This window comes from Pongo pygmaeus, chromosome 6 (assembly GCF_028885625.2).
Source record: "Pongo pygmaeus isolate AG05252 chromosome 6, NHGRI_mPonPyg2-v2.0_pri, whole genome shotgun sequence".
NCBI classification, from domain to species: domain Eukaryota; kingdom Metazoa; phylum Chordata; class Mammalia; order Primates; family Hominidae; genus Pongo; species Pongo pygmaeus.
Genome location: NC_072379.2, coordinates 27,181,519 through 27,205,325, shown reverse-complemented (window position 1 = coordinate 27,205,325; position 23,807 = coordinate 27,181,519). Strand labels below are relative to the sequence as shown.

The following is a 23,807-nucleotide window of genomic DNA, read 5'->3' as shown; positions in this document are numbered from 1 at the left end:
AGGCAGGAGAACTGCTTGAGCTTAGGAGTTTCAGACCATCCTGGGCAACATTGTGAGACCCAGTCTCTACAAAAATATTTAAAAATCAACCAGGAATGATGACACATGCCTGCAGTCCCCGCTACTGGGAAGGCTGGGGTAGAAGGACTGCTTGAACACAGGAGATCAAGGCTGCAGTGAGCTATGATACTGCCAGTGCACTCCAGCCTGGGACACAGAGTGAGACCCTGTCTCTAAATAAACAAAGAAGGAAACAAAATAAGGAGTATACTTTAATAAGTTTTGACATACATGTGCACCCATGAAATTATTTCCACAATTATGACAATGAGCATGGCCATCATGTCTCTAAATTTCCTCATTTTCCTTGGTAATCTCTTCCTCAAGCCCCTCCTTCCCTCTTCCCTTTACATCCTTAGGCTAACACTGATCTTTCTGTCACTATGAATCAGTTTGTTTCTAGAGTTTTATATAAATAGAATCCTGCAGAACTCTTTTTCTGTGGATAGCTTTTTTCACTCAGCATAATTATTTTGAGATTTATCTTTGTTGAAGCATGTATCAATAACATGCTTTGTTTCACTGCTGAGTCATATTCCATTGTGTGGCTATGTCATAGTTTATTTATTCACCTGCTAATGGACATTTGGCTGCTTCCTGTTTAGAGCTTTAACAAATGAAGTGGAACATCTGCGAACAGTCTTGTGTGGACATATATTTTTATTGCCCTTTCTCTTGGGCAAATACCCAAGAGTAAAATGGCTAGATCATATGGGAGTTTTATGTTTAAATTTTTAAGAAGCCGCCAATGTTTTTTCAAAGCAGTTGTAGCATTTTACATTCCCACCAGCAGTGTGATTGTTCTAGTTGCTCACATTGTAATCAACTTGGTGTGGGTCATCTTCTTAATTTTAGCCTTCTAATAGATGTATAGTAGTTTCTCATTTCCCTGATGACTAATGATGTTGGGCATGTTTTCTTGCATATATTTGCCATTTATATATCTTCTTGGAGGGGACTATTCTAATCTTTTATCAATTTTAAAAATCAGGTTGTTTTCTTATCTATTCTAAAAACACATCCTTGATTAGATACATGATTTGCAGATTTTTTCTTCCAGTCTATAACTTGTCTTTCAAAAAACAAAAGTTTTTAATTTTGGTAAGGTCCAATTTAATAATTTCTTATTTTATACATTGTGTTTTTGATGTACTATTTAAGAAATCATTGCCTAATCCAGTGTCTTAAAGGTTTTCTTCTGGAAGCTTTATAGACACCATAAAGTGAAGCTATCTGGGCCTGGAGTTTTCTTTGTGAGCAAGTTTTTAACTAGAAATTCAATTTTTAAATAAATATCGAGCCCTTTAGTTGATTTTTCTTCTTAAATGGGATTTGGTAGTTTGTCTCTAAGGTATTTGTCCATTTTTCCAAGTTGTATAATTTATTGATGTAAATTTGTGTATAACATTTTTATTGGCCTTTTAATACCTATAGCTATATCACATCTTTTATTCTTAATATTGGTATGTTTTGCCTTTTATTCTTGACCAGTCTGACTAAAGGCCAATCAATTTTTTTGATCTTCTAAAGAAAACTAGCTTTAATTTCGTTGATTTTTTTCTTTCTGTGTGTGCTTTGTTTTCTATTTTATTGATTTCTGCTTTGGTCTTTATTATTTACTCTATTTTCTTACTTTGGATTTAATTTTACTTTTCCTAGTTTTTTGAGGTTATAGTTTAGTTCATTGATTTAGCCTTTTGTAAAACAAATATGGATGTTGATGCTGTAAATTTTCCCTTAACCACTGTTTTAAGCTAACAAATTTTACTTTTTATTTTCATTCAGTTGAAAATACTTTCAATTTCCCTTTTTATATCTGCATTGACCAATGGATTATTTAGAAGCATGTTAATTCTTCATCACTGGATTTCAGCAATTTTATTGTGATGTGCCTTAGAGTTGTCATCCTAATTCTTGTGCTTGAAATTTGTTATAATTTTTTAAATCAAATCTGGAAATATTTTGGCTGTTATTTCTTTAAATGCCTTTTGGTCCTCTCCTCCTCCTCCTCTCTTTTTGGGACTGCTATTACATAAATGTTAGGCAGCTTCAAATTGTTCCACAGCTCAGCTCACTGACGCCCTATTGATTTTTAAAGAATTCTTTGTTCTGTCTGTTTCGTTTGGATAGTTTCATCTTCTGGATATTTTCAACTAACCCTTTCTTCTGCAATTTCTAATTTGTTATTAGTCCCATTTGGTGTATTTTTTATTTCAAACGATGGGATTTACATTTTCAGAAGTTTGATTTTGTCTTTTAACAGATCTTTTAAATGTCTCTACTAAATTTTTTAAATATAGGAAATAAAATTGTAATGACTGTTTTGATCTTCCTTTTTTGCTAATTCTAATATTTGCCAGTTCTAAGTCTGTTTAGACTGATTTGTCTCCTCATTATGTGTAAATTTTTCCTGCGTCTTTGCATGGGTGGTAAACTTTGATTGGATTCTAACGTTGTGACATTATGGCATTTTACTTTATTGGGTGCTGGATATTTTGTATTTCTGTAAATTTTGAGTTTTGTTCTAGGAGGCAGCTAAATTACTTAAAAACACTTTGATCCGGTGAGGTCTTTATTTTTATTATTTTTTTTGAAACAGAGTCTCGCCCTTGTTACCCAGGCTGGAGTACAATGTCACGATCTCAGCTCACTGCAACCTCTGCCACTTGGGTTCAAGCGATTCTCCAGCCTCAGCCTCCCAAGTAGCTGGGATTACAGGCGCCCACCGCCACCCCCAGCTAATTTTTGTATTTTATTTTATTTTTTTTTATTTTTTTACCAGAAACACGTGCACTTTATTGAATGCCATTGTAGAAAAGTGTGTGAGGATAAAGGGCTGATACAGGACTCGGCCCGGGGGGCAGGGCGAGGAATGGAAGGTGGAGTACGTGGGATACAGGTCATGGGCAGAGCTCCTGGCCTCAATGATGCCTCCTGATCTATTGATAGGCCTGGAAGATCAACACTGGGATGACGATGAGCAGAATGGTCATGAGGATGCCCAGAATCAGGGCCCAGATGTTCAGGCACTTGGCGGTGGAGGCATACGCCTGGGCCCCGGTCATGTCGCCAACCATCTTCCTGTCCCTAGACTTCACGGAGTAGGCGAATGCTATGAAGCCCAGGCAGCAGGGGTTCATGAAGAGGGTGTTGAACAGGGACCAGACAACATGGTCCGGCACGGAGGTCTCGCTGCGGATGTGGATCACGGTGGATGTCGGGGGAGCAGGGTTGTGGGGCGCCCCCAGCACAGCCACCTCGTGCTCCTCCTTGAGCATCTCATAGTTGGGGAGCTGGCCGCTGTTGACAGGAGAGAAGAAGGTTTGGACAGTGTGGTTCATGGTGTCCAGCGAAGACCAGCGGTGGTCGGGTTACTGGGATGGTTCTCCTAATTTTTGTATTTTAAATAGAGACAGGGATTTACCATGTTGGCCAGGCTGGTCTCGAACTCCTGACCTCAGGTGTTCCACCCGCCTCAGCCTCCCAAAGTGCTGGGATTACAGGTGTGAACCACCGTGCCTGGCCTCTGCTTTAAGAATTTGTAAGTATTTTGTTTGCTAGTAAATCATCAACTCTTCTGAAAGTATCTGTTTGGGTCCACTATTTCATTTCCAGTTTGAAAAGGTGTACACACACGCACACCCACATAGGCACACATAAATACATTTTTTCTTCTATATATCTCTTATAACTAAAGTTTATCTTTAGCTTAATATATTGGTATATTTCATGCAATGTAAATCAAACCAAAAAAAATTATGTGTTCAATTGGCTCAGAAATAAAAAATATGCAAGAAAAGTATTGGATACAATTTTATAACTAATGATTCAGAATTCAGAAACCATGGCTTCTAATTCTACTTCTACATAATCTTTATTGTAACTATCATAATGTCCCAGTAGTTATAGCAGGGAGAAAACAAAATAAAATATATTTCTTGAGAACATCAGTCTCCAAATGATTTAGGGTTTCAATTCTCTTTTAAAAAGAAACTTACTAAAGAAGTAATTCCATTGTGTTACCTAATAGTATATTGTTATTATCTGTTACTTCCAATGTTAAGTAAAGTAGAATAGGTTACCATGGAAAAGATAACATTTGATTCATTGCACTTCAGTGTTAAAACATGAGAAACCATTTAGTTTTCATAGTTAAATTAAGCTCACACATTGTCTAAATAAGACATTTTAAAATTCACTATATGCTACTTAGTCAAAACACAGTTACAAGCACACAAGAAGCATTAGTTTTTTTCTGATTTAGTGATCTTAGAGATTTTGTTTTTTCTTTTTTTTTTTTTTTCTTTTTTTTGAGACAGAGTTTCACTCTTGTTGCCCAGGCTGGAGTATAATAGCACAATCTCGGCTCACTGCAACCTCCGCCTCCCAGGTTCAAGCAATTCTCCTGCCTCAGCCCCTCTAGTAGCTGGGATTACAGGCGCCCACCACCATGCCCAGCTAATTTTTGTATTTTTAGTAGAGATGGGGTTTCACCAAGTTGGCCAGGCTGATCTCGAACTCCTGACCTCAGGTGATCCTCCTGCCTTGGCCTCCCAAAGTGCTGGGATTACAGGTGTGAGCCACCACTCCCAGCCCGATATTTTCTTTCTCCATTTTTAAATGCTGAGGTTAATTATTTAGAAAACGTTGATTTAATAAGACATTTAAAACCTTTCATAGGCCTGGCACAGTGGCTCACGCCTGTAATTCCAGCACTTTGGGAGGCTGAGACGGGTGGATCACTTGAGGTCAGGAGTTCGAGACCAGCCTGGCCAACAGGGTGAAACCCATCTCTACTAAAAATACAAAAATTAGCCAGGCATGGTGGCGAGTGCCTGTAATCCCAGCTACTCAGGAGGCTGAGGCAGGAGAATTACTTGAACCTGGGAGGCAGAAGTTGCAATAAGCTGAGACAAAACCACTGCACTCCAGCCTGGGTGACAGAGTGAGACTCTGTCTCAAAAAAAGAAAAAAAAAAAAACCTTTCCTAGAGGAGTTATCTTCACTTTTCTCTGATATCTGTACTCTTAAAAGTTTTATTACATCAAATAATACTTAAGACTTTAAAATACTGTTAAAATACGTTGGTATTTTAGAGGATTGCCTTTTTTTTTTCTTAAGGAGAAATGGGTAAAATTATATATTCAAAAATTTAGAATGTTTCTTTCTTATGTTAATAGAGATTGATGCCCTGAACAACTACCTCATGCTGACTTGCATCACTGTTTTGTTTTTTTGTTTTTGTTTTTGGGTTTTTTTTTGAGACAGAGTCTCACTCTGTCACCCAGGCTGGAGTGCAGTGGTTTGATCTTTGCTCCCTGCAACCTCTGCCTCCCGGGTTCAAGCGATTCTCCTGCCTCAGCCTCCTGGGTAGCTGGGATTAGAGGCATGTGCCACTACAACCGGCTAACTTTTGTATTTTTAGTAGAGAGGGGTTTCACCGTGTTGGCTAGGCTGGTCTCCAACTTCTGACCTCAGTTGATCTGCCCACCTTGGCCTCCCAAAGTGCTGGGATTACAGGCTTGAGTCACTGCACCCAGCACAACACTGTTAAGTCAACAACAAAGAGCATCCTCCTACATTTCCCACTAAGCTTCCATAAAAAAACTGATGCTAGTGATGCCCACCTAATACAGAATGGCCTCTCATATCTCTGAGGCAGCAACAGTGGGCCACATGTTTTCTTATAAACACAAGGAATTTAGGCATTTCACCAACCAATTTTTGAGAGTTTAATTACATAATAATTGAAAATTTCCAATACTGTCAATACAAAACCAGTATTCATTGCATATAAATACGTCTGTCTAAACGTCAAAGTCTTGCTTCTTTATTTATTTATTTACTTAATTTTTTTTTTTTTGATACGGAGTCTTGCTCTGGTGCCCAGGCTGGAGTGCAGTGGCTCGGTCTCAGCTCACTGCAACCTCTGCCTCCCGGGTTTGAGCGATTCTCCTGCCTCAAGCTCCCAAGTAGCTGGGATTATCAGCGCCCACCACCACACCCAGCTAATTTTTGTATTTTTAGTAGAGACGTGGTTTCACCATGTTGGTCAGGCTGGTCCTTGAACTCCTGACCTCAGGTGATCCACCTACCTCGGCCTCCCAAAGTGCTGGGATTACAGGTGTGAGCCACCAAGCCTGACCTGTCTTGATTCTTTAAAACATACAACTAAATTATCTTATTGTTTAGACTTTGAGTTCCCTATTTTAAATACTCCTGTTTAACATAAAACTTTAAAGTGTTAGTACTTTTTTGTGTAATCCTCTGATGTTTATTTAGACTTAATTTTTTATAATACTTTTTTTCCCTTTTGTAGAGATGGGGGTCTTGCTATGTTGCCTAGGCTGGTCTCAAACTTCTAAACTTAAGTTACCCTTCTGTCTCAGCCTCCCAAAGTGCTAGAATTAGAGGCATGAGACACTGAGCTTGATTTTTTTTTATTACTTTCTCAAATTTATTGCATCTGTAAAACTTTTTTTTTCTGTGAATACTGGTAATTTCCAAAGTGTACATTTTGAATAAAACTCTTTCCACATTCATTATAGAGCTTCTGTAGTATATAGAATGTAGTATATAGCTTCCATAGTATATAGATGTGTATAGAGCTTCTGTAGTATAAGTTCTCTGATGTTCACTAAGGCAGTAGTCCCCAAGCTTTACAGCACCGTGGACCAGTTTCATGGAAGACAATTTTTTCCATGGACTAGGGCTGAGGGAAATGAAACTGTTCCACAGCCAGGCGCGGTGGCTCACACCTGTAATCCCAGCACTTTGGGAGGCCAAGGCGGGTGGATCACAGGGTTAGGAGTTCGAGACCAGCCTGGCCAAGATGGTGAAATCCCGTCTCTACTAAAAATACAAAAATTAGTCTGGTGTGGTGGCACGCGCCTGTAATCCTAGCTACTCGGGAGGCTAAGGCAGAATTGCTTGAAACCGGGAAGCGGAGGTTGCAGTGAGCTGAGATCGCACCATTGCACTCCAGCCTGGGCAACAAGAGAGAAACTCCGTCTTAAAAAGAAAAAAAAGAAAAGAAAAGAAACTGTTCCACTTCGGATCATCAGGCATTAGTTAGATTTTCATAAAGAGCGTGTAACCTAGATACCTTGAATGTGCAGTTCACAATAGGGTTTGGACTCCTATGAGAACCTAATGCTGCTGCTGATCTGACAGGAGGTAGAGCTCCTGGAGCTCACGATTGAATTGTCTATGTAGTAAATCCAAAATAGTCAATGTAAAAAAATCTAGAACTAATAAGTGATTATAATAAGGGTGCAGAAGTAAATTCTTCTCTATATAAGCAATGAACAAGTCAAATTTGAAATTTTAAATACATTAACATTTAAATTAGCACTTTTCAAAATGAAACACGTATAAATCTAACAAAATATATTCAAGATCTATTTGATGAAAACTACATAATTCTGATAAAAAATTAGTAACTAAATAAATGGAGAAATAGTTCCTTCTCATATATAGGAAGAGTCAGTATTGTCAAGATGTCATTTCTGTCTAACTTCACCTATAGATTCAACGCAATCCTAATCTAAACAAAAAAAATTACTTTATGGATATTGAGAACACTTTCTAACATTTATATAAAGAGAAAAAACCAAGCAACCCACACAGTATTGAAAAAGAACAAAGTAAGAGGACTGTTATTACTCAACTTCAATACTTATTATAAATTTATAGTAATCATGAGAGGTTGTTTTGGCAAAATCATCGACAAATTGATCAAAGGAACAAATGCAGATCTCAGATATAGATCCACACGAATATAGTTAAGTGATTTTTCACAAAGAATCAAAGACAATACAATGGAGAAAAAATAGTCTTCAACAAATGGTACTGTAACAACTAGACATCCACATGCAAAAAAAAAAAAATAGATATAGTCATTACACCCCTCTCAAAAATTAACTCAGAATGCATTATAGACCTTAATGTAAACACAAAACTATAAAATTAGAAGAAAACAGGAAAAGATCTAGATCTCCGAATACAGCAATGATATGCCACCCTTCATTGAAATTTTAAAACAAAGAAACAAAAACTGTGAAAGACACTGCTTCTCATTTAAATAAGAAGACAAGACACAGACTGGAAGAAAAATATTTTCAAAATATCTGTCTGGAAAGAAATATTATCTAATGGCCAGACACAGTGGCTCACACCTGTAATCCCAGCACTTTGGGAGGCCGAGGCCGGCTGATGATGAGATCAAGAGATCGAGACCATCCTGGCCAACATGGTGAAAATCCATCTCTACTAAATAACAAAAAAATTATCTGGGCGTGGTGGCAGGTGCCAGTAATTCCAGCTACTCGGGAGGCTGAGGTGGGAGAATTGCTTGAACCCAGGAGATGGAGGTTGCAGTGAGCCAAGATCGCACCACTGCACTCCAGCCTGGTGACAGAGCGAGACTCTGTCTCAAAAAAAAAAAAAAAAAAAAGAAAAAGAAATATTATCTAAGATATATAACAAACACTTAGAAGTCAACAACAAGAAATGAACAACTGCCATGGTTTACATATATTTTATATTACATATATTATTTATTTTTCATTTTTTGACACGGAATCTCACTCTGTGGCCCAGGCTGGAGTGCAATGGCACAATCTCCATGCTCACTGTAACCTCCACCTCCCAGGTTCAAGTGATTCTCCTGCCTCAGCCTCTTGAGTAGCTGGGATTACAGGCAGCTGCCACCACACCAGTCTAATTTTTTTGTATTTTTAGTAGAGGCGGGGTGTCACCATCTTGGCCAGGCTGGTCTCAAACTCTTGACCTCAAGTGATCTGCCCACCTCGGCCTTCCAAAGTGCTGAGCCTCAGATTACAAGCCACAGATTGTAAACCACGGATTACAAGCATGAGCCACCGCTCCCGGCCACATGTATTACTTTTTAGAATCCCCAACAGAATGAAATCCTAACATACCCAAATTATAATTTCTGAACACTCTTTAAGTAACGTATGTAAAGGCACGAGAAATGCTAAAAGAGGCCAGGCGTGGTGGCTGATGCCTGTAATCCCAATACTTTGGGAGGCCAAGGGGGGTGGATCACCTGAGGTGAGGAGTTCAAGACCAGCCTGACCAACTTAGCAAAACCCTGTCTCTATTAAAAATACAAAAATTAGCTGGATGTGGTGGCAGGCACCTGTAACCCCAGATACTCGGGAGGCTGAGGCAGGAGAATCGCTTGAACCTGAGAGGTGGAAGTTGCAGTGAGCTGAGACCAAGCCATTGCACTCCAGCTTGGGTGACAGAGGGAAACTCCGTCAAAAAAAAAAAAAAGCTAAGGCTTTTTTGTATTCATGGTCTACTTCATTAAAATGTAATCTTTGAAGGGTGTTGTAGCCATAGCCAGCTCTTTGGGCTGCTAGAGTTATAAGGAATGCATTGCTTCCCTCCAGGGCAAAGAGTAGCACTGAAAAATAACATAATAGTTGTGACATGAATTTTTCAGGCATGGCTTCAATTCGACACTGATTTCAGGTAGAATTTTAAGTTCTCCTTAAAGACAGAAACAAACAAAAGGACTAACTGACAAAAGCGAATAAAAGTGTGCTCAAATTTACTGACAGGATCATGGGTACATTTAAATAATTAGACCCTACTGGTTTTAAGTAAAAAAGAAAACACCTTAAATTTCAAAGGGGTCTATTTTTGGGGAAACAAAAAGCCACTTTTCACCAACTGTCCCCCATATACACACACCCTGGTCCCCCAACCACCCGTCAAGAGGGCCATGTCAAGGTTCCTAAGAGAGAGAAGACTATGCGGTCTCGGCGGTGCGGGGCGCAAGCTCTGGAACCGCAGGGTCGCGATTGGTCTCATGCCAGCCCTCCTGGACCCGTAGCCAGAGGGACAGGGCAGGCGCGGAGGGGCCGGGGTGTTCCGCGGGCTGGTCCTTGCCGAGAGGAGTCCGGGGCACGGGCTTCCTGCTCTGGGAAGTTTGTTTCCGCTGCCCAGGAGGGCTCTGCAGCCTCCAGGGAGGGAACGCAGCGGGGAGGAGGCGCCGAGTCAGGCGATCCAGGAGCTCTGGGTGGTGCGGGCTAGGTGGCGGGGGTCGGAGAATAGGGGAGCAGGAGCCCGGCCACGCCAGCTTCTGTCTCTGCCCGCCTACGTAAGGAGCCGCCCTCTTTGCCCACCAGATTCCGGGAGGCGCTCTCTTCCCGCCGGTGCCGGAGCGGGGCGCGGGGGTCGCCACCTTCTGGGAGACTGAGCACGCCAGGACACCCGCCCCTGCCGTGGACACCCCGCCCCTACCGTGGACGCCCCGCCCCGCCCTCGCGCCCCGCCCTCGCGCTCACCCTGGCAGTGACCGTGGTGGCCGGCACCGCCTTGGAGCCCTGAGCAAGGGCAGCGCGGTGTGTGGGGAGCAGCAGGCGGGGAAGGAGGCCGCGGGCACCCAGGAGAGTACGGGGCCCTGCAGGGGACGCTGGGGAACTGGACACAGGGGCCTGGGTGGGGAAAAGGCGCCGCGTGTAAGTGGCATTTCCAGGTTAGTCCCGGCTTCTGTTGCCACTCCTCCAGAAGATCACTGCTTGAGCCGGGACAGCGGTTGTGTGGCGCCAGGAGCTGCAGGGCCACCACCCAAGTGCGACGCCCTGGCGGGAGCCTGGCCCGTGGCGTCCACAGACCCTGCCCCTAGGCCCCAAAGCCAGAGGCTGGAATTTGGAGGGTGGATGTGCAGGAGTCAACTGAAGCCCAGCCCCTGCCTGCAAGTGGCCAGCGTGATGCGGTGACACTCTAGTGCCACCACTGCCCCTACCCTACTCTCAAGCCTGGTGGGCTAACGGATTTGTCTGCCCCATGGGGTGCACACCCATCACCAGGGAGCGGTAATGGGGGAGATGTCCCAGGAGTGTGGGACCGCCGACAGTCAGGGGCCTACGAGAAAAGGAGGGCCTTCTAGGAGGCGCCCCGAGGCCAGAGAAGGAGAGGGTGCTCCAGGCCCGCCTTGGAAAGCTGACGCTGTCCCCGAGGTGTGGCGCTGGCGACTCCCAACCAAATCGCCAAGCGCTCTGTGTGCTATCTGCCCTGCACACGCGCTACCATACTCCAGGCTACCAACTAGAGAGGGGTGGCCTGGAGGCCGACTGTCAAGAGCCTGTTCCCCTGGAAACAGGCAACCCCCATCCTGGGCAAGGGGGGCACGGACACCCCCATCCCCAGCCTAGCAACCATGCATAGGGAGGCCCTCCACGGGTGAGCGAGGTGGATTGGAGTGGAGCAGGTGGTCCAGGGGGTCCCTGAGTGATTTAAAGGTGATTAAGCTGGGAGTGGAGCCGTCCCGTTGGCGAAAAGGTTGGGTGTGGGTGGGCTTGGAGGGCGATGTCTGCGGGGACCTCTAGGGCTCCAGGCTGCCAGTTGCCTGGCTAGACTCTTGGTGTCCACCTTGAACCTCAGTTTTCTCCCTTGTCCCAGACAATGAATATGGCACAGCTGTTTTGATTATTAGGCCAGATATTCCTGGTGAGCATTTATTAGCCTGCCTGGTCTCTGGATTTTTTCTTTCCTGACTTTGTAAGGAAACTCTACTGCCCAATGTGTACTCTTGGGGAGTGAGTTGGGGAGGCAGGAAGACAGGACTCTCACCTTTGGCTTCAGAGTCCCTTCTGGGTGCCCCCTCCCCTTAGGCTCAATTAAAGCACATAGCTGGCAACAAATCTCCTACCCATGACAGCTGAAGAGTCCAAAACAAGATGGGTTCCTTTCCTGACCCCAGGGCCTCATCTCACCTCCAAATTAAAATCCCTTAGGGTGGTCAGCTTCAGACAGCACTCTAAATTTGATTTTTGTTCTCTGGGGCTGACCCAAAGCCCTTATGATGGAGTGTTGCTCCCCCTTCATACTACCCCATGCCTCCCCCAATGCATTGGAGGACCTTAACTGTAGCGACCTGGAATTGGGAACAAGGTTCCCCAGCAGAAAATGTGATCCTCCCCAGCAGGCTGGCCTGGCATAGCCTCATGGACATCAGACTTGGGTCAGGAGACTCAGGGCAGGGAGAGACTCTCACCCCCCCCCCCCACTTTCACATGCTGCAGGGTGCTTCCTCACTCAACACCCTACAGTGGTGGAGGCTCCAGTCATGGCTGGCCTCTGGGCTGCTCCATGTCCCTTCCCAGATCCCAGGAGAGGATCTAAATTTCTCAGCTCAGCTGAGCCCTCGGCCACTACCCTGGAACACACACTCTGGTTTTCTTGCTCTGAGTCCCTTCTTGCTCCTGCCCATCTGGGTATCCCAGGCAGGTGACTGGGTTTCTGCCCCATGTCTGGTTGGGCTGTGAGGGTCACTGGCAGGCCACCTTTCAGAAGGCACCATCTGGCAGTGGGCAGATTGTCATTGTGGTCTCTGAGGTCCAGAAGTAGTCTCTGCCACAGCCTGCTGGGCTCTCTCCATCACCCTGTGGGTCACCACCTACCCTGGGAGGCCTGGGAGGGCAGCTCAGAGCTCTGGGAGGTACCTCTTCCCAGCTTCTGCCCACATTGCTCCCACCCGTGCCTCAGTGTCCTCCTCTGAGGGATGGATGTGTTTCTGCAAGTAGATGACAGTGAGGTTACCATGGGGAGGGGCTCCTTCCCGCCTCTGTCCTGGGCCCCTGGTGCCTCCCTCTGACAGATGCTGGCCCAGACACCCCATGAATCTTCACAGGAAGGCAGCTTCCACCACAGCCCCCAAGAAAAAGGAAAGCCAACTGGGCTGTGCAGGAGGGGGTGGCAGCAGCCCTAGACACCAAGATGGGCAGGAGGCCAAGCCTCTAGAACTCTATCCTTATTAGGTGCCCACCAGGTCCTGAAACACTGCATAGGGTGGCCTAGAGCCTCAGATTCTAGTGGGCAGACACCATCCCACTGCCTTCTAGGTTCTCCACACTGTGGGCATCTGAGTTCACCCTCCTGGAAAACTGCTACAAATGCCTGTCCTGGCTCATGCACCCAGCTGGGATGCCCTCTGAGTTCTGGACCATGCCCCTGTGGGCCTGCCTCTGTGTGCCTCCTTTGGAGGGTAGGGGCTTCCCTGGAAGATGCCCTCATGCCTTGAAGTTCTCCAGGTCAGATTGGAGCACACTGGGCCTCTCAACAGGAGTAGCAGCTTGGAGGAAGCAGACAGAGAAGCGAGGAGACACACAGCCTGGCCCTGAGAATGCCCAGGGTTTGGGGGACATGGTGGTGTTGCTCATGGGAGTCTAGTCCAGCCCAGGCAGGAGTCCTTAAAAAGCCAACACTCTCCCTCCACAGAAGGGGAAACTGAGTCTGGAGTTAGCCAGAAGGACCCATTGAAGGGGTCAGGTCAGATGGGCCTCTGTTCCTCACCTCTGTTGTGGCCTTCATGTGCCAGGGTTCCCCTACTGGACTCGGCCCCAGCAGATGGACAAAGAGCTGCTGGCCATGCCAGCTGTTGAACCCATTCACTTTGCCACCAGCAATCCAACACTCTCCATTTCCTGGCTGGAGAACCATAAGGAAGTCCATGAAGTGCATCACATCAGGGCATCAAGGTCAGCCTGGTGGTAGACGCATGACCTTTGGACCTGGACGAGTGTGAGTGTGGGGTCCAGGGTGGAGGACTCTGCAGGGCAGGGCCTGTGATCCAGTCCTCTCACCTGAGGATCCACCCACAGTAGTGGCACCAGCTGTGGAGCCTGGTCATGGAGAGCCTAGTGGAGAATAAGCTCCCCATTGTGTTAGCTCATTCTCAGACTGCTATAAAGAACTACCTGAGACTAAGTAATTTATGAAGAAAAGAGGTTTAATTGACTCACGGTTCTACAGGCTATACAGGAAGCATGGCTGGGGAGGCTCAGGAAACTTACAATCATTGCGGAAGGTGAAGAGGAAGCCGACCTATCCTACATGGATGGAGCAGGAGGAAGAGAGAGTAAAGAGGGAAGTGTCACACACTTTTAAACAACCGGATCTCATGAGAACTCACTATCACAAGAACAGCAAGGGGTAAGTGAAGTTCACCCCCATGATTCAATCACTGCCCATCAGGCTCCTTCTCCAACATGTGGGGATCACGATTTGACATGAGATTTGGGTGGAGACACAGAGCAAAACAGTATCAGGCAGTATCCTTCAGGCATATGGCCTGGACATGCTGGGTGAGGGCTGCAGGCAGAGTCAGGCAGTGAGGAATCTGTCCAGCTATTGTGTGCCCCCACACATTGCCGTCCTCACTGGCCCATCCACATACATGGCTTCTGCTCAACCAGATGGTGGTGCTGGGCAGTGAGGTGGAGCTCCACTGTGTGGTGTGAAGTGGCTTAGCATGGGGAGGTGAACAGCAGGAAGGTGGGCACCGATGGCATGCCGTACCTCAGCATGCTCAAGGTGGATGTCACTGCTGGTTGGATGCAAGGGGTGGGCAGGCTTGTTACCAACGGAAGAGATCCGAGTTACTGGGGGGCGAGTTTGTGTGGGTCTCCAGCAACTTCAATTTTTGTCTCCCCAGAAGAAAGAATTCGACTGAAGGAGCAGAAAAAGAGACCAAGGCAAGTTTCAAAGCAAGAATGGAAGTTTATTTAAAAGGCTTTAGAGCAGGAAAGAAAGGAAAGAACACTTGGAAGAGATCCAAGTGGGTGCCTGAAGGTTAAAAAGAGGGAAAAAAGGGGGGTCTTTAACTTTGATCCTGGGACTTTATAGACTCACCTCTTTCCCCTAGGGTGGGCTTTCTGCAGATGTGATGCCCTCCTTACCCTTGGGAATTGAGTACATGCAGTATGTATGTATGTATGTTTAGGAACTTAAACGCATGCCCATCTGAGGCTTTCTTCTTTTCTCTGGTGGAGTGTACCCAGAAGACCATACTTTGCCTTTTTTGTCTGTCAGTGTGCATGCCCAGGAAGTTGCTTTTCCCTGGGGCCTGCCATTAATTAACCCTTAAATGTTAGCAGGTGTGGACCATCGGGAACTGGCCTCTCCCTGGCTTTCGCTGCCAATTTATCACTTTTAGTGAGGCAATGCCATAATTGCCAAACCATCACCTAACATTTTTAGTGGGTGAGGTAGGGGAGAGCCCTCTCCTGCCCCTATCATGTCTATCTATCTATCTACCTATAACAGGCTGGGTTGTGGGGGCTCCACTTTACTGAAATCTACCACCATTATAGAAGTTTTAAAGGAGCCAGTGAAAGACAAATTTATGATACCAGCCAGGAGACAAAATCCTCTGTAGTGAGCAGTTCTGGATATGAACTTGCTGCTGATTCATAGCACCTTCTATAAACCACGGTCTGAAATTAGATGCATTTCCTCCCAAAGTGAGAATATATGCACCAGTAAATAACAATGGGAATCATTTCTGTGACTTTTGTTCCTCATAATCCTTTCAAAGACATTTCTTTCTCCCTCTGCAACTTTGTACTCTCTGAATTCACTCACTGAGTAAAGAATTCCTTGAGTAAAGAATCCCACACATAATCTTCTCTCTTTTGTGTGTGTGTGTGTGTGTGACAGAGTTTCACTCTTGTTGCCCAGGCTGGAGTGCAATGGTGCAGTCTCAGCTCACTGCAACCTCCACCTCCCGAGTTCAGATGATTCTCCTGCCTCAGCCTTCTGAGTAGCTAAGATTACAGGCACACACCACCACACCCAGCTAATTTTTGTATTTTTAGTAGAGATGGGGTTTTGCCATGTTAACCAGGCTGGTCTAGAACTCCTGACCTCAGGTGATCCACCTGCCAATGGCCTCCCAAAGTGCTGCCACTGCGCCTAGCCAACCTTATCTTAACGTTACTGGAAAAGGGTCTGAATCCATATCCCAAAAGAGGGTTCTTGCACCTCCCATAAGAAATAATTCAGAATGAGTTCATACAGTAAAGTGAAACCAATTTTATTAGAGATGTAAAGAAACAAAAGAATGACTACTCCATAGACAGAGTGGTGAGATCGGCTGCTCAATTGATTATACTTATAGTTGTTTCTTCATTATATGCTAAACAAAAGTTAGATTATTCATGAGTTTTTCAGGAAAGGGGCAGAAATTTTCCAGAACTGAGGGTTCTTCCCCATTTTAGAGGCTACAGGGTAACTTCCAGATCTTGCCATGGCATCTGTAAGCTGTCATGGCACTGGTGGTAGAGTCTTTTCGCATGCAAATGCATTATACTGGCATATAATGAGCAGTGAGAATGAGCATCACCATCTTGGTTTTGGTGGGTTCTGGCTGGCATTTTTTTAAACCACATCCTGTTTTATCAGCAGAGTCTTTGTGACCTGTATCTTATGCTGGCCTTCTATCTCATCCTGATAGAAAGTTAGAATGCCTAACCTCCTGGGAATGCAGCCCAGTAGGTCTCAGCCTTATCTCACCCAGCTGCTATTTAAGATGGAGTCGCTCTGATTTTGAAGCAGAATATCTCTCTGACACCTTCACAGGTGGGAACTGGAGTGCACGGGTGCTGGCAAGGGCAAATTCCACTCACTCAACCCGCTGTGCTCCACCGCTTGTGGGAGGTGGAGCTTGCAGGTGAGTGGGTGCAGGAGCTGAGACACTTTTGGACCCTGGCAGGAGCAAACTCTGTACTGGCCCCATGGCAGCATCTGGGGGATGCTCATGACTTCTGAAACCCCAGAAGGACTCTTACAGTGCCCTTTTAGCTTTGCTGTCCATGGATAGCTTAAATGTTAACAGCTCAGTGGAGGGTCAGTGTGATAGCCTTTTGCACCCATACTCATGGCACCTGAGTTGTTGTCTGGCATCCAGGAGGAATGAGGTTGCAAGAACAAATTGAAGATGGTAAATGTGAGATATTTTATTGCCAATCAAAGTGGCTCTCAGCAGGAAGGGGAGCAGAAAAGGATATTGAGCAAGATTATCTTCCCCTGAAGTCTGGTCATCCCTGGCCAGACTTTTCTCTGAAATTATTCCATCATGCTTTCTCTGTGAAGTCAAGCTCCTTCTCTCTAATGTCCAACCATAGTCTCCAATGTCCAGCTGCTTCTCCTCTCTCTGCTGGCTGAGCCTGGGCTTTTTGTGGGCACAAGAAGTGGGGTGGGGTGGGACATGGGTGATTTTGGAAAAGGCAACATTCAAGCAGGAAAACAGAGATGTAAATTTTCACTTTGAGCAGTGTTATCGGGCTTTTTGGCACGAGGGTGGGGCCCTCACCAAGGATCTGCCCTCCCAAAATTTCTCTGCCTCCTGTCCCTGTCATTTGAATGCCTCTGACATTAAGATCCACTACAACATTATGGGAAAAGTCTATTGAAATTATAGTCAATGAGCAGTGGAAGAATTAGGATGGGCTATTCTGAGAGGCGTAGCATTAGGTACATTTGTGTTTACAAGTTTTTTGTTAACCTATATTTGTTACTTATGAATATATATCATGTTTTATTCTGTCTAATTTAAACATATACACTAGATAATAAAAGTGGTCCCCACTGTGAAAGAAAAATAAACCTCTGGACCCCCAAATCATTAAGCCAATGGAAAAGTCAAGCTGGAAACTATGTCAGGCAAACCTGCCTCCCATTTTATTTCTAAATAAGATAGCTACAAATATAAAAAGCTACATATTTTCCTCACGATTTGCCCATAAGGAAATTCCTTGTCAACAAAGGGCAGACAGAACTCAAAGTCATCCCTCTGAGGCTCATCTGAGACAAATGCATATCTGATTTCTTCCTCTGCCCTATCGTTTATGTAAAAATGCAGATTCACTGAGGCAGACTAAATTTTGAATTCAGTGAAGGGCTTATCAAGGACTCAAAATAATGTAATCTTTTGTCTCTTATCTACTTATGACCTGGAAGCCCCCAACTCCAGTTGTCCCACATTACCAGATCGAACCAATGTACATCTTACACATATTGATTAATGTCTCATGTCTTCCTAAAATGTATGAAAGCAAGCTCTACATCGACCACCTTGTGCACATGTCATCAGGACCTTCTGAGGCTGTGTCACAGGCATGTCTTTAACCCTGGCAAAAAAAACTTTTTAAATTGATTGAGACCTGTCTTAGATACCCTTTAGTTTACAAAGCCAAGGCCCTGCTAGCTGGCCACTACCACGCCCAGCTGATGCATCGCCATTGCATGGGCTCTGGTTTCTTGATAACAATTGTTTTATTTGGGTAGCAGATGGGCAGATGTGTACCTGAGACTGCAGCACTGTACTTTTAGGTGACGTGGGATGTTCCAAGCACCAACTTCCAGCCAGTCTATCTTGTGACTGTTTAAAATTCTTTAGTGTAGTGTGAAAATGGGAATAAACAGCTCCTGAATGCTAACAATGGCTGTTAGCACATTTTAGGGTGCTCTAAGGTAGCCATGCAGAAGTTCTGGGTCCTTTTGTGGCTCTTCTCTGAGTGGCTGGTGGAGTGGTTTTCTTGGTCTTGTGATCCAGGTTGTATGTATGTAAGGGGAGTTGAGGGCAGGGTGGGGAAAAGAGAAGAGATCCAGATTCCTAGAGGGCACATCCAGGCATTCATTATTCTCCTGGCTTGGTGAGTTTCTTATTTAAATATTTTTCTTATTAATGGTTCATGTGTCCTGAACAAGGAAGTGAGAGAAGAAAAATATCTCAGAACAGTCTCAGATCTGTGAGGGCTGCAAAATTTATCAAGCACGCAGAAATGAAAGTATGGGACTTCAGTCTCACCCCACACCTGTGCCCAGGGACAATTGTTTAAAAAAGTTTCATTTTGGACTAGCTGTCTCACCCATTATTTCTCTTTCTGGGAATTTGTAAAACAAAGAAAAACATATAGCCAATCAATAGCTTATGAATTCAATGTAAATCATTGGTAAACAACTTAGAAACTGCTTTGTTGTTTTTTTCAAAAATACCCACTTTTAATGGTTGCTAATTGAAATATATATTCAGGGCAACTTAAATCTATTCTCCTTGTGGCCACCCTCAATATTTTACCTTGAAGAAATTATTTTCAAATTAGATTCTGACCTTTTTGGTTATTTTAGGCTCACTGGGGCCTGGCCTGGAATACCCTCCTAGGTGTAAATAGCCCAGCCATCAGCCACCTTCCTAGCAGAGGAGATAAATCAACAGCAGGTCAAAGACACATGCAGTGAGTAGCTCTCTGGGACCTGAGGGCTAATTACAAGGAGAGTCACACAGGTATTCCTGAATGCTTGGACAGCCTGACCTTTCCTGAACCAACTCCTACACCAGCTTTTTCAAGCACACCTTGATCTCTTGTTGGTCAGTCCTCTGGGGTAAAAACTGATCTTCAGGATTGTCTCCAACAGGAGAGAAACATCAGGTTATTAAAACCTCAGGAATGGCTGGTCACGGTGGCTCATGCCTGTAATCCCAGCACTTTGGGAGGCCGAGGTGGGTGGATCACCTGAGGTTGGGAGTTCGAGACCAGCCTGACCAACATGGAGAAACCCAGTCTCTACTAAAAATACAAAATTAGCCAGGCATGGTGGCGCATACCTGTAATCCCAGCTACTTGGAAGGCTGAGGCAGGAGAATCGCTTGAACCCAGGAGGCAGAGGTTGCAGTGAGCTGAGATTGCGCCATTGCACTCCAGCCTGGGCAACAAAAGTGAAACTCCATCCCAAAAAAAAAAAGAAAGAAAGAGGAAAAAAAAATAACCTCAGGAACAGGAATTACAAAAGACTGCTGAAAGAAATTTTAATTGACACAAACAAATGGAAACACATCTCATGTTTGTGGATGGGTAGAGTCAATATTGTGAAAATAATCATACTGCCAAAAGCAATCTACAAATTTAAGGCAATTCCCATTAGAATAACATCACAATTCTTCACAGAACTAGAAAAAACAATACTAAAATTATATGGAACCAAAAAAGCACACATAGGCAAAGCAAAACTAAGCAAAAAGAACAAATCTGGAAGCATGACATGACCTGACTCTAACCTATACTATAAGACTGTAGTTACCAAAACAGCATGGTACTCATATAAAAATACGCATGTAGACCAATGGAACAGAATAGCAAACACAGATATAAAGCCAAATACTTTCAGCTAACTGATCTTTGACAAAGTAAACAAAAATATAAAGTGGGGAAAGGACACCCTATTAAAAAATTATGCTGGGATACCTGGCAGGCCACATGTAGTAGAATAAAACTGAATTTTCATCTCTCACCTTACACAAAAATTAACTCAAGGCCGGTCACGGTGGCACATGCCTGTAATCCTAACACTTTGAAAGATGGAGGGAGTCAGATCACTTGAGGTCAGGCGTTCTAGACCAGCCTAGCTGACATGGTGAAACCCTGTCTCTACTAAAAATACAAAAATTAGTTGGGCGTGGTGGTGGGCACCTGTAATTCCAGCTACTCAGGAGGCTGACGCAGGGAGAAGTGCTTGAACCCGGGAGGGGGAGTTTGCAGTTAGCCAAGATCACACCACTGCACTCCAGCCTGGGCGACAGAGTAAGACTCCATCTGAAAAAAAAAAAAAAAAAATACAAAAATTAGGCGGGTGTGGTGGCACATGCTTGTAATCCCAACTACTCAGGAGGCTGAGTCATGAGAATCTCTTGAACCCTGGAGGCAGAGGCTGCATTGAGCTGAGATCCCACCACTGCACTCCAGCCTGGGTGACAGAATGAGACTCTGCCTAAAAAAAACTTACATTAAAAAAAAATCAACTCAAGATGGATTGAAGACTTAAATCTAATATGTGAAACTATACAAATTTTAGAAGATAATATAGAAAAAACTCTTCTAGACATTGGCTTAGGCAAAGAGTTTATGACCAAGTTCCCAAAACCAAATGCAACAAAAACAAAGATAAATAAATGTGACTTAATTAAACTAAAAAGCACAGCAAAAGAAATAATCTGAAGATTAAACAGACAACCCACACAGAGGGAAAAAAATATTCACGAACTATCCATCCAACAAAGGACTAATATCCAGAATCTGCAAGAAACTCAAACAAATCAGCAAGAAAAAAACAAATAATCACATTAAAAAGTGGGCTAAGTACATAAATAGACAATTCTCAAAAGAAGATATACAAATGGGCAAAAAATGTATGAAAAAATGCTCAACATTACTAATTATCAGGGAAATACAAATCAGAATAATGTGGGCCGGGCATGGTGGCTCATGCCTGTAATCCCAGCACTTTGGGAGACCGAGGCGGGTGGATCACGAGGTCAGGAGATGGAGACCATCCTAGCTCACATGGTGAAACCCCGTCTCTTCTAAAAATACCAAAGAATAGCCAGGTGTGGTGGCAGGCACCTGTAGTCCCAGCTACTGGGGAGGCTAAGGCAGGAGAATCGCTTGAACCTGGAAGGCGGAGGTAGCAGTGAGCCAAGATTGCACTGCTGCACTCTAGACTCGGGTACAGAGCGAGACTCTCAAACAACAAAACTAAACAAAACAAAACAAAAAACAAATAACAAAAAAACAAACAGAAAAAACACACAATGTGATACCACCTTACTCCTGCAAGAATGGCTATGATTAAAAAATCAGGCTGGGCGTAGTGGCTCATGCCTGTAATCCCAGCACTTTGGGAGGCCGAGGCGGGCAGATCACCTGACGCCAGGAGTTTGAGACTAGCCTGGCCAACATGGTGAAATCCTATCTCTACTAAAAATGCAAAAATTAGCCAGGCAACGTGGCGTGGACCTGTAGTCCCAGCTACTTGGGAGGCTGAGGCAGGAGAATTGCTTAAACCTGGGAGGCTGAGGCAGGAGAATTGCTTAAACCTGGGAGGCAGAGGTTGCAGTGAGCTGAGATCTTGCCACTGGACTCCAGCCTAGGTGACAGAGCAAGACTCCTTCTCAATGTATATAAATATTTATATATAAATACATTGTGTATATATATAAAAATATATGTATATATATTTATATATAAATATATTGTATATATATATGAATATATTGTATATATATGAATAAATTGTATATATTTATATATATATTGATATATATATAAATATATTGTATATATATTGATATATAATATATTATATATAAATATATTGTATATATATTGATATATAAATATATTATATATAAATATATTGTATATATATTTATATATAAATATATTGTATATATATTTATATATTTTTTATATATTTATATATAATATATTGTATATATAATATATAAATATATTGTATATATATTTATATATCATACATTGTATACATATTTATATATTAATATATTGAATATATATAAATGTATTGTATATATATTTATATATAATATATTTATATATAAATATATTGTATATATTTATATATAATATATTGTGTATATATATAAATATATTGTATATATATTTATATAGAAATATATTGTATATATATTTATATAGAAATATATTGTACATATATACTGTATTTATATATAAATATATTGTGTATTTATATATAAATATATTGTGTATTTATATAGAAATATACAGTATATTTATATAGAAATATATTGTATATATACTTATATATAAATATACTGTATATTTATATATAAATATATTTATATATACTTATATATAAATATATTGTATATATATTTATATACAATATATTTCTATATATTATATATATTGTATATATTTATATATACTATATATTTATATATAAATATATTGTGTATACATATGAATATATTGTATATATATGTAAATATATTGTGTATATATAAATATATTGTGTATATATGAATATATTGTGTATATATAAATATATTGCATATATGTAAATATATGTATATGTAAATATATTGTATATATGTAAATATATGTATGTATATAAATATATGTATATATATTATATATATATTTTATATATATAAAATATTTATATAAATATATAAGTATGTATACAATATATATAATATATATTTATATATAATTTTTAAAAAGTTGGTATAGATGTGATGAAAAGGAACACTTTTCCACTGCTGATGTGGATGTTAACTGGTGCAATAAATACGGAGAACAGTATGGCGATTCCTTTTTTTTTTTTAATTTCTCTTTTTTTTAAAAATTATTATTATACTTTAGGTTTTATGGTACGTGTGCGCAATGTGCAGGTTAGTTACATATGTATACATGTGCCATGCTGGTGCGCTGCACCCATTAACTCGTCATCTAGCATTAGGTATATCTCCCAATGCTATCCCTCCCCCCTCCCCCAACCCCACAACAGTCCCCAGAGTGTGATGTTCCCCTTCCTGTGTCCATGTGTTCTCATTGTTCAATTCCCACCTATGAGTGAGAATATGTGGTGTTTGGTTTTTGTTCTTGCGATAGTTTACTGAGAATGATGATTTCCAACTTCATCCATGTCCCTACAAAGGACATGAACTCATCATTTTTTATGGCTGCATAGTATTCCATGGTGTATATGTGCCACATTTTCTTAATCCAGTCTATCATTGTTGGACATTTGGGGTGGTTCCAAGTCTTTGCTATTGTGAATAATGCCGCAATAAACATACGTGTGCATGTGTCTTTATAGCAGCATGATTTATAGTCCTTTGGGTATATACCAGTAATGGGATGGCTGGGTCAAATGGAATTTCTAGTTCTAGATCCCTGAGGAATCGCCACACTGACTTCCACAAGGGTTGAACTAGTTTACAGTCCCACCAACCGTGTAAAAGTGTTCCTATTTCTCCACATCCTCTCCAGCACCTGTTGTTTCCTGACTTTTTAATGATCGCCATTCTAACTGGTGTGAGATGGTATCTCATTGTGGTTTTGATTTGCATTTCTCTGATGGCCAGTGATGGTGAGCGTTTTTTCATG

The 23,807-nt window shown here is 42.6% G+C and overlaps 1 protein-coding gene across 1 annotated transcript; it reads right to left on the bottom strand.

Annotated features, from left to right (window-relative positions):
* Nucleotides 1-2,802: 2,802 nt before the first annotated feature.
* Nucleotides 2,803-3,448, bottom strand: LOC129040653 (interferon-induced transmembrane protein 3). Its single transcript, XM_054495415.2, has one exon. The coding sequence runs from the start codon at nucleotides 3,399-3,401 to the stop codon at nucleotides 3,000-3,002; it is 402 nt and encodes a 133-aa protein (XP_054351390.1). The 5' UTR covers nucleotides 3,402-3,448; the 3' UTR covers nucleotides 2,803-2,999.
* Nucleotides 3,449-23,807: the final 20,359 nt, after the last annotated feature.